The following is a 10,421-nucleotide window of genomic DNA, read 5'->3' on the forward strand; positions in this document are numbered from 1 at the left end:
CCAAGCGATGGACTTTCTTAGACTCCACAGGTTCATCACCGCCGTCGGGAGGCACACAAGACTCACCAGCTGTCTCTTGTGTCTGTCAACAAGACCTGTCTGCACGCGTCAGCTCTCCCCGAGGACCCGGCCTTCCTAAGAGTTGCCCTCTCCCTTCCATAGCCCACCCAAGCCCCTGATAAAATGATGGAGGCACCCGGTTCTAAGCATCCAAAAGGGACAGCATTTATTTGTTGGGGCAGCTGAGGAGGAAGCTACGCTAGAGGACGGGAAGGTGCTCCGTGCTGGCTGTGACCGAGGGGTTCGGTGGAAGCTGCAGGCAGCCATCTTCTGATCCTGAGGTAGAGGCCTGGGATGAAGCAGACACTGCAGAGTGCAGAGGGGAGGTAGGAAGAAACTGGGTATTTGGGGAAATCATTTATCTGCTGCCAATACCCCTGGACTTCTCAGTTTCGCAAACCAATACCTTTTCTTTATTGCTTAAACCAATGTCCTGTAATGGTTAAATCAACGATGGGGAAACCAAAAGCAGTTCAACTAACAGAGTTCCTTTCAGGTCAAAGTCTCACATGCACCTCTAGTGTGACTGAAAAGGTCAATATAAAATTTCCTGACTACAAAGAAATGAGAGCGTAGGGAAGTCTATCACATGAACCTTGTGGCAGTGCATGCCCAGCTCCTGGGTGGAGCCATGGACTTCCACCTGCTCTTCAAAGCCTTTGGCCCTCGAGCCACTGTCTGTCCTCCCCACCTGGGGACCCAGCACTTACCCTATGAGGCTCAGGCCGGAGAGTGGCCCAGGTGCCCTCCTCTGAGGAGCAGGTGCCTAGACGATCTCTATGACCCACCCCCCAGCTTCTGCTCCCACCCAGGTTCCCTCTCAGACAGTGAGTGGTGTGCACAGTGGGAGGCCCTGTCCACATGTGGCAGAGGATGGGCAAAGGGTACAGGGGCCTGCTCGAGTCACCTCGAGACCATCACCTGTCATCTCTAAAGGTCATGGACCGCTTGTGTCTGGGAGGAGACAAGAAGGGGGTGCCCAGAGAAAAGCTGTGACACTAAGGGCCAGGACATTCCGTCTCTGGGCCACGCTTGGCCATCACTCAGAATTTGGCCTCAGTTTGTATCTGGGACACAGGGGTAGGATGCCTACAGACTCCTGACCCCAGGCTTTGGAGCTAAAGAAAACTGAGAGAGTCTCAAGAACAGCCCTCACTGTGCAGAGTTGAAGGCTGGGGACCAACGTGGCACCTACGTGTCACTCCCCAGAGTCGGGTGACATCCTAGACTCCCCAGCCCGCCTTCCCTTTGAGTGCATACTGGTTGCAGCCGCTAAAGGGGCCCAAGGCTGGCCGTCACCTGACCTCTTGCCAATGCCGGACCTGCCAAGGATGAGGTGACAGAACTGGGCATCAGGGGCTAGCTGCTTCCCCTTCCAGGCCTGGAAAAGGTATTGCTCAAGGGTTTCTCCTCAGTGGGCTAAACCTGGAATGTCCATGGCCACCCCTCAGAACCCGTCTGAACGACCCTTTTCTCCTTCTCACCCTGAAGTACTTCTGGAAGCTGGCTGGACTCAGAATCTGGCTCCTCGCCTTCTCCGCTAGGAGCCTCGGCTGTCTCACCTTTTGTGCGACATGTGGGAGCCAACCTGGGTCAAGAGCTTTGAGTGGGGCCTGGCACCTAACATGAGCCAGATACAGGTACCCGGGTACCCGCCAGGCAGTATTATGAGCCAAGTTGCAATACAAGAAGACATTTAATGCTACATGCAGCTTGTGGCCTGGCCAGGCTCCTCCCCACACTCCGAGAATCCTACTTGGAGAACCCCTTCTCCATAGCTTCAGTCGCTTCGGGGTGCAGGAAGCGGCCAGCCAAACGTTCAATGTCATCCAGCGTCAGGCGGCTCAGGGACCGCTCATAATCCTGAAGAGAGAAAGCCAGAAGGATTCAGGGGTGTGGCTTGGGGCGGGGGGCCCGCTGGGACAGAGGCAGGTGGGCAGGATGCAGAGGGTCCTGGGCCACGCTTCTCACCCTCTGGAGTTGATCCAGGACTCTGCTGGCATCGGCGGCGCTGAAGTGCTGGGCCAGGATTCTGGAAATGAGCGGCCAGGCGGCGGGCGGTGGGGCTGGGGCCTCGGCCGTTTTCCGCGCAGTGCTTTCTTCCAGCAACACCTTCTCCAGAGGTTTGACCACTAGGTTGAGCTTGGAATTTGGCCCGATGCTGTAATCGGAGAGTCTTTTCCCATCTGTCCGAGAGAGAGGGAGAGAGGGAGAGAGGGAGAGAGGGAGAGAGGGAGAGAGGGAGAGAGGGAGAGAGGGAGAGAGGGAGAGAGGGAGAGAGGGAGAGAGGGAGAGAGGGAGAGAGGGAGAGAGGGAGAGAGGGAGAGAGGAGAGGGAGAGAGGGAGAGAGGGAGAGAGAGTGAGTGTCGCACTAACCCTCGGGGAGTCTAGGCGAAGCGCAGCGGTGAACTCCCGGGATGGGGGTGGGGGTCACCTAGCCAGAGCCCCCTCCACCTACACTGCTGCCCGGGCCTGGGCTGGACGCCCCGTCCCCTGGCTTCCCCGGCGTCCCCTCTCCCTGGTTACCTGCCAGGGCCTTGCCCTTGAACAGCAGCCGCTGCTGGCGGACCGGGATGTTCAGCTTCTCGGAGACCAGATGTTTCAGCGTGGACACCAGCTCGTCCTCCGACACCTGTCCCGGCCGAGAAAGGTGGGCGGGGGGTGAAGCCGCGGCCTGCGCGGAGGGTGGCTCTCCCGAGGCGGCCAGCCCGCCGGGTCCGTCCCCGCCCGCGGCTCGATCCCGCACCCGCGGGGCTGACCGCACAACCCAGCCCGGCGATGCTACCTGAAGGCTGCACTCGCGGCCCTGGAGTGCCTTCACCGTCAGCTGCATGGCGGCCGCCGAGGCGTCCACTCGGGCCGGCGCGCACCCCAACGGCCCGCCGCCGCGCGCCGCCGCCCCGGGCGCGCGCCGGAACCGCCCGCCGCCGCCGGAAGCCTCGCGAGGGGCGAGCCGGGCGTCGCGGCCCCGCCCCGCCGGCGTCGCAGGCCCCTCCCCCCACAACCTGGACTGTCCTCCGCGGACCCCGGGGCGACGGAGCCCGGAAGCCCGCGGAGAGTGGAAAAGGGTGGAGGGACCAGTCGGGCTCGCTCGAAGGAGTTGGGGAGCTGGGCCCGGGGAGACAGTGGGCCGGGAGTTCGCGCTCCACCGCCCGTGGGCAGAGCAGGTCAACGCTGATGCCCATCCCATCCCCTGCCTCTCAGGAGCCTGCAGAAGACCCGGCCCCGCCGAGCTCGTTTCACCCCCCGCCGGCCTCTTTTTCACTCCACCTGTGGAAAAGCAACTGAGCTTGGGATCTGGTGGGGGAGTCAGGCCTCTGCCCTTCCCACTGCTCCTTCTAGAACAGATACACAGCTCTCAGAGGTGATGCAGGGGCGAGGAAGGCTAAATCTGGCCAGAGGTCACTGCGTCGCCCAAGCCAGCCCTCCACCCTGGCCCACACCTACCTGGCCACACCACGCCCTTCCTTCCCCGACCCGCAGGCCTCAGAGGGCAAAGACAGCATGACACCCAAGCTTGCTTCTGTTTTATTGAAATATATTTTCTGGGCAGTGCCCGCTTACAGAACTCAGCATGGCCTCTTTGGCACTGAAAGCTGGAGAATAAAAAACGAGTAAAAAAAATAAGCCTGGATTTTTTTTTTTTTTCTGAGTGCATAGTGCATGAGAACTAAAGGCCTTTGGTACACAAGAATGGTGGGGACAGTTGGTGGAGGTTGGGGGCTAGGGGTGCCTGGTGAAAGCTGGACCCGGGGGCCTCAGGGAATGGCGCACACGCTGCTATAGATAAAGTGGCCAATTACTAAGGCCAGCATCTCCGAGGTGCCACTAAGTGCCACAAGGAAAGGGGCCTGGGAGGCATAGTCAGCCTGGAGGCGGCGGAGGGACAGCTGCAGCATGGCCAAGGCCAGCAGGCTGTTCTGCACCCCAACCTCGATGCTGACAGTCCGCCGCTGGGCCACTGGCAGCTTCAGGCATGTGGCCAGGCCGTAGCCCACCAGCAGGCCGACCAGGGGCACTGTGAAGCCCACCAACACGATGGGCAGCCTGACGCCTGCCAGGATGAAGACCCCCATGCGGTAGGCCAGGAAGAGGCCACCCAGGAGCAGCACAAAGCTGAAGGGCTTGATGACATGCAGCAACAGCTGCGAGAACTTGGGGAGCTTGGACTTGATTACCACGCCTGCTGCAATGGGGATGGCAATGAACAGCAGGGTCCCCAGGATCTTGGAAACGGGCACATGGAGTGTTTCATGGATGCTGAGCAGGCGACTGTAGATGGCTGAAGACAGCGGCAGGAAGCCGGTGGCAGCCACCGTTGAGATGAAAGTCATAGAGATGGCCAGAGTGACGTCCCCTCCGAGGAGGAGGCTGAAGAGGTAGCTCCCCCCGCCGCCGGGCGACGAGCAAGTGATGATAAGGCCCAGAGCCAGGGCCTTGGGCAGCATGAAGACCTTAGCCATCAGAAAAGCATAGAAGGGCATGACTAGGAACTGGCCCAGAAGGCCCAGCAGCATGGGCTGGGGGTTCTGCAAGAGCCCCTTCAGTACCTCAAGCTCCACTTTGCACCCAAATGAACACTTATTGACGAAGATAAGAGGCAGGAGCAAGTAGAGGATTGGGTTCTCTGAGAAGTGGACCAGGTTAGTGCCGAGGGTGATGGGGGTGTCTTCAGCGGGTGAGACCTTGATGCAGAAATCTCTCCGCTCTTCGATCAGCCTGGGCGGGGCCTTGCGGGGGTCCGTGAGCTGGATGTGGAGTGGGGCTATCCCAGGCAGGCCCGAGCGGATGCTTACCACGAAGCTGCCGCCGCTGCCCCAGGCTATAGCACTCACATTCTTGATGGTCAGCACCTCTGGGTCCAGGGAGGTGACCCTCAGCATGGGGCTGGGTCCTGTCCCGTTGCCCTGGCCTGGGTAATGGCTTGTGATCACAATGATGCCCTCGCTCTCTTCTGGGAACTCAAACTCCATCACAGAGCCATCTCCAATGCTCAGGTAGCGGCCCCTGGTCAGGGGCATGGGATGGCCCAGAGCCGGGCTGAGACTGGCACTGGCTGTTCCCCGGGCCCCCCACAGCAGGCTGACAAGCAGCAGGGTGGCCCTGAGCATGCTTTGGGGGCCCGTGCAACCAGTGCCCCCTTCTGGGCCAGGCCACTGCAGGGAGTGGCCTTCACCACTCCTAAAAACCATGGCTCCTTCCCAACGGTGGAGCACGCAGGCCCTCTGTGGCTTAGGAGACCAGCCTTGCTGGTGCCGTTGGGTGGTCCTCAGAAGGGTCCATGGGCGAGGTCTGGTGCTGGGCTCCCCTTCTTGATGGTAGAGCTCTTCCTGAGAAGAGAAGGGACATGGCGGTGGCTGGTGAGGGCGAGCAGCTGTGAGCCCAGGAGCATGACCGAGAAGCCCATTGCTGGGAGACTCAGCCGGGTCCCTTGCTGCAAGCCTGGGGATGGCCCTTGAGTGCCATTCGGGTGTCCCTTCCCCAGTCACAACTACCTCAAGCTTCCCCAGAAGGGGCAGGGACAGGTAGAACTTTGCCTTCGGCCTGCTGATTCAGGCTGATTTCGACAGTTCAGAGATGGCCTGACACCAGGGGATCAGCCCCAATCTTGTCACCACTAGCCTGTGCCCCACTTGCTTTGAGGCACAGTTGCGGTAGTACCACAACCAGGAGGAAATCTCTGAAGGACAGCCCAGGGATGCCCAGGAAGCAGGCCTGATGAGAGCAGGCCAGCTCATGGCATCTGAGTGTCATCTGACCAGCAGAGAGCAGCTGGCAAAGTGGTGTGGGCAGCGGGTGACCCCCGGGCCAAAGGCCCCATGTGCTGATGTTCACCACTGCCATGTGAATGGTGCTGCTGTGTGTGGCCATCTGGCCTACCTACCTGCTGACAAGGGCAAGATGGAGGTTCTGGGAGGAAGCAGGTCCCTCTCTCCCCTGGGAAGTTGCCAGAAGGGGCAGCAGAAAGGGATCAGATAGGGCCATGTGTCCACTGAGAGGTTTCTCCCCTTTCTGTCAGAGCTCTCACTCCCCTGGCAGGCCCAGAATTGGAGCTCCTAGAGCCACTGTGCCATCTGAGAGGCTCTGATCAGAGTTCAGGGATTCCTCCCATGCCCACGTGGACCCCTACCAGAGCCTAGAACTACCCTTGAGGAGTGTTTCTAGAGGGGTGGGCTGCCTCAAGGGGAAAGAAGGACGTTTGCCTCTTTCCACTTCTCAATTTGGGCAGCCCACACCCTATTGTCCTGCAGGAAATGGGGCAACCAAGATGAGGACACAGTAATTCTTCATCCTTACTGTTGACTGACTCATGCCTGGCATTGTCCGAGTATTGGAAGAGGCCCCTGCATCTCTAGGTCCTATCGGGGATAGTCTCATTTGAGACTGGGGAGCAGTGGAAGTAGGTGGTGGAGGGCTGGTTCAGCACAAGGCTCATCCCTGGGAAAGTCATCCTCTACCACCCTGGGATGCCATAGCCTCTCCTGGCTTGGCATTTGGGTTACTTACCCTGGAGGCCTTGATCCAGCCTTGGGTCCCACCGCTGAAGAGGGAGGCAGGAAAACCAGAGGGAGCAGGAGAAGTACAGTGGAGGGGACTCACAGGGAAGAAACGAAGGCACCTGGGACTGAAGCCACCGGTCTGGTGTGAACCAGTTCAGAAGGCAGAGGAGGTGAATGGCCATGCACCCCGTCGTTCCAGTACTGCTGGTGGCTTTGAGTCACTGTATGGGGGATCCGGCCCAGGTCCCACCATTTCTGCTTGAGGTGCCAGGAGAGTTTGGGCAGATACGCCCCAAAACGAGGGAGGGAACCCCGGGTCAGCAGGTTTTCCCCTCACTGGCCAAGTGTTCGGTGTCGGTGCAGTTGGCAGTGCTGACCCGGGGCTCCTCCCTACCTGGGAGTCCGGAAGTTGTCGGACAGGGCGGATCAGAGCTCGGGCAGAAATTAGGGAGGGAGAGGGGGAGGAGCGCCCTGCAGCCGGCAGGCCGGAGATTCGCCCGGGCGGCCCCGGGATCCCTCACGCCACTCCCGGTCCCCGCGGCTGCACGAACGCCCGGCGGCGACCCTTCTCCGTGGCGCCCGGCCGCCACAGCAAGCGAGGGAGGAAACTGGCCGGAGCCAGAAGCCGCCTTCCGACCGCCCTTCTGGCCTGAGGCTCTCACCTGCCTCGGCGGCCCGGAAACGGCGCCGGAGCCAGCGCCTGCAGGGCCGGCGGACGCCCGCGAGCACTGCCAGCCGGGGCTCCGCCCCGAGCCCGACGAAGCACCGCCTCCGCCTCCGCCTCCGCCCCACGCTCCCGCCCCTCCTACCCCACGGCGGTCCCCTCACCTCTCACCTTCGGGGCGGGCCTAGACAGGATGTGACGTAACACGGGAGCGACGAGTCTGCGTGCGCGCGCGCCGGTCTGGCCGCCTTCCGGGTCGCTGTGGTTTGGCGCTGGGCGCTATCTCGTGTGGCTAGCGAGACGCGTATCCCAGTCTTCTGTGGTCGCTGCCAGGGCGACCCGTACCGGTAGGCACCCCACTCCTTCCTAACCACGCTGCGACCTCTGGGGGCAGTGGGACATATGCTTAGCCCTTAGCCAAGCTAGGACGCCCGGGAGCTGCTGCTTAGTGGCGGGACCCAGGAATCAGGGTTTCTGTCACGTGCCTGCTCGGCGTTAGCCCTGTGGCCAGAGGGCCGACTCTGAAGGACCCAGACTCTGGGACCCAGTCTCGGCCATGTTCCACCTTCCTACGTTCAAGCAATGACCGAGCGCCTGTTTCCACCCTGTGAAAGATCAGTGGATTTTTGAACGTCTCAAAACTATTTGGGGCCACCAGCAGGGTCCGGAGGTTTCAAAACTATTTGGGGCCACCAGCAAGGTCCTAAGGTTTCACGGAGAAGGAATGCAAACACATGGCATAAGGAAGGGCAAAAAGGTGGTGAGGGTGTAGAACATGGATGTGAGAAGACAGTGAACAAGTGTAGAATCAAAGGAGATTTGTATGTTCCCAAAGGTTGCTGGGCAGCCGCAGTCAGGCAGTGGGACAATAGCTACCCACTGCTCTGGAAGAACCTCTTGTCAGGGCTGTGATGGAGGCCAGTGGTGCCCAAAGTTGCAGGGTCTTGCCCCAAGAAGTTTCCTTAGACATCGTAGAGAATGTCCAAAAAGACCTGTAGCATATCTATTTTTATTTTCCCAACAAATAATAACTGTAATCATCTAAATAAAAACCTATTAATTTTAATTTAGCCTTATTTATTGAGAACTGTATTTGTGTGTTATAAAGTTCAGATTAGTACATTCATGTGATGTGTAAGCAGATAGACACACATGGTGGGGTGCACACTCAAGAGGGTTTATGTCAGTGATCAAGAAACATTCAGAGCTGTAGCTCTAGGCTGTTCTTTAGTCTCAGTTAAGACATAAGCCTTTTGTGTGTGTGTTGACTTAGTATCCCAGAAAGTCTGTACTGTCCCTCTCAAATGGGGTTGAGAGGTCCTGATGGAAGCAGGGTGGCACAGGTGAGAGGGCACATGCTAGGTTGAAGACTGCAATTTTGCAAAGGAGCAGTGGTGCTGTCCTTGTCTGAGGATGGGGTAAAAGTGGCCAGAGAGAGAAGGGGGATGGATCAGATGAACATTGGGGATGGAAAACCTAAACAATCTATTCACCCTTGAGGAACCCTTCATTTTTATATTCCCAACTGGATGAGAATTGGTGTCAGGGGTCAAGGAGAACAAATGTAGTTAGAAGGCTGCTCCCCATTATCATTAGTCTCTCCAGCCTTCCCTGAAAAGCCAGAGGGGGCTGGTGGGGGGGGGGTGTCTGACCTGAAGGAATTTGGAGGCCTTCCCTCCAGGAAAAAGGGGTGGCTAAATTAAAATTATGGGGTCACAAATAGTTGGACACGACTTAGTGACTGAACAACAACAACAACAAAAAAAACAAGAATGTTTGTAGTTAGTTTTGAGGATTAATAATTTACCCCAGAAGAGAAGGAAGGTCTCTATGAGTCAGTCAAGGATATCTAGTTCCAAAGGAGAAGTCATCTGGACCAAGAAAACAGATGGAGCAAATGATAGTTACAGCTAAAAGAACATCAGGGCACTTCAGATGGGAGACCCACCGCCGTCCCACTAACAGGGCACAGTGATGACGCTGAGAAGTGGACTTACCTCCTGCTTTCCAGGCAGGGGCCTCCAGGAAGATTGTGATAAATTAGCAGGCACGGAAGGCATATTCTATACAAGCATGAATATGGGATGCATTTGGTATTTACCGGGAAATGTAGTGACAACTGGCGTTTTTACAAGCCCAGCTACAGGTTGTGGTGCAAGTTTTCTTTAGTGGGCCATCTCTCTTCCACTCTTGGTACACAGGTTTGCATGCAGCTGACCCCAGTGCTGGCCTCTCGGGGCGGGGTGGGGGGTGCATGACACAGAGGTAGCCAATCAGAGCCACACAGATTGAGGCAAAGATAAACCCATAATCCAATCTGGACCAATGAGAGGTAGTTCCCTAGGGACTGGGAAGATGGGAACTCTTTCTTGCTGGGGTTGCTCCCCCTGCCTGGGAAGTCAGCACATTTGAAAAAGACACGAATACAAAAAAAAGGGGGAGCTAACATACGAGAACCCTGAGGACATGACTGGAGCTGGACTCACCTGTAGGTGTTGGGGGTCTGTTACAGGAAAATTCAGCCTCCTTCTGCTATCGTGGCTTTATTTTTGCATGTGCCAGTTGGGTTGGGACCCTGGCTCTTGTAACTGTAACTGAGGATGTCTTAACTACTGAGGGTAGGCCTGGGGGACAAAACCCCGGTGGAGGAGGACCACTGGGTGTAGAAAGATGGTCCTCTACTTTGGAAGGTCTGGCGGGCTGCACACCACCCATTGTCAGCGTCCTGGCCTGTGTTGGGCCATGTGGGGTATAAAGCTGGCCTGCCTGCCGCTTCCATCTGTGTGAATCCAGTGTAAGCGATGAAGGTCTGGGGCAGGTCAGCTGGCATAGCAGTTAATAAGAGGCACCTCCCAGCCTTGCAGTTCATCCCTTGACTAAGGCGCATTGCATTTGGGGCGAGTCACTAACTTTGTGGAGCCCTATTTAGCTGGCTTCTAACCTCCCAGCCCCAGGGAAGCTTTCCTAGGTATACCAGGGACCATTTTTCTTCTCTAAACGGGGGTCACAGCAGCACTTGCTCACTGGGGTTGCTGTGACGACTGAGCAGGTAATACATGCAGATGAATCACTGGCCACATGTTGATCCTTGTGGCAGCCCCAATGGGTACATCCAGATCCATCAGACTATTCTCTCTACTTTGGAGGATGTTGGAAATGTCCATAATAGAAGGTTAAAAAAAGATGAAGAACATAGA

General features: G+C 57.6%; 2 protein-coding genes across 3 annotated transcripts; both read right to left on the bottom strand.

The window, feature by feature from the left end:
* Positions 1-200: 200 nt before the first annotated feature.
* Positions 201-2,982, bottom strand: UBL4A (ubiquitin like 4A). 2 transcript variants are annotated; one of them, XM_018044349.1, is made up of 5 exons: positions 2,846-2,982; positions 2,587-2,692; positions 2,032-2,246; positions 1,817-1,923; positions 201-366 (listed from the first exon to the last, which is right to left on the bottom strand). In XM_018044349.1, exons 1-5 carry the CDS (start codon positions 2,891-2,893, stop codon positions 255-257), a joined length of 588 nt encoding a protein of 195 aa, XP_017899838.1. In that variant the 5' UTR covers positions 2,894-2,982; the 3' UTR covers positions 201-254. The 2 variants fall into 2 exon arrangements, with proteins under 2 accessions (XP_017899838.1, XP_017899839.1); XM_018044350.1 differs by lacking the exon at positions 201-366 and having other exon boundaries at positions 1,738-1,923.
* A 516-nt stretch (positions 2,983-3,498) lies between these two features.
* On the bottom strand, positions 3,499-9,112 carry SLC10A3 (solute carrier family 10 member 3). The gene is made up of 3 exons (XM_013976826.2): positions 9,032-9,112; positions 6,568-7,608; positions 3,499-5,390 (listed from the first exon to the last, which is right to left on the bottom strand). Exon 3 carries the CDS (start codon positions 5,250-5,252, stop codon positions 3,819-3,821), a length of 1,434 nt encoding a protein of 477 aa, XP_013832280.2. The 5' UTR covers positions 5,253-5,390; positions 6,568-7,608; positions 9,032-9,112; the 3' UTR covers positions 3,499-3,818.
* Positions 9,113-10,421: the final 1,309 nt, after the last annotated feature.

The sequence above is a fragment of the Capra hircus genome, unplaced genomic scaffold, assembly GCF_001704415.2.
Source record: "Capra hircus breed San Clemente unplaced genomic scaffold, ASM170441v1, whole genome shotgun sequence".
NCBI lineage: Eukaryota > Metazoa > Chordata > Mammalia > Artiodactyla > Bovidae > Capra > Capra hircus.

Excerpts from the sequence above, each read along its gene's own strand:
- UBL4A (XM_018044349.1), bottom strand. The coding sequence starts at position 2,893 with ATGCAGCTGACGGTGAAGGCACTCCAGGGCCGCGAGTGCAGCCTTCAG. Across the intron at positions 1,924-2,031 it reads TCCTGGATCAACTCCAGAGG|GATTATGAGCGGTCCCTGAG; the intron begins GTGAGAAGCGTG and ends TTCTCTCTTCAG. Across the intron at positions 367-1,816 it reads ATGGAGAAGGGGTTCTCCAA|TGTCTGCTTCATCCCAGGCC; the intron begins GTAGGATTCTCG and ends TGCACTCTGCAG.
- SLC10A3 (XM_013976826.2), bottom strand. The coding sequence starts at position 5,252 with ATGGTTTTTAGGAGTGGTGAAGGCCACTCCCTGCAGTGGCCTGGCCCA.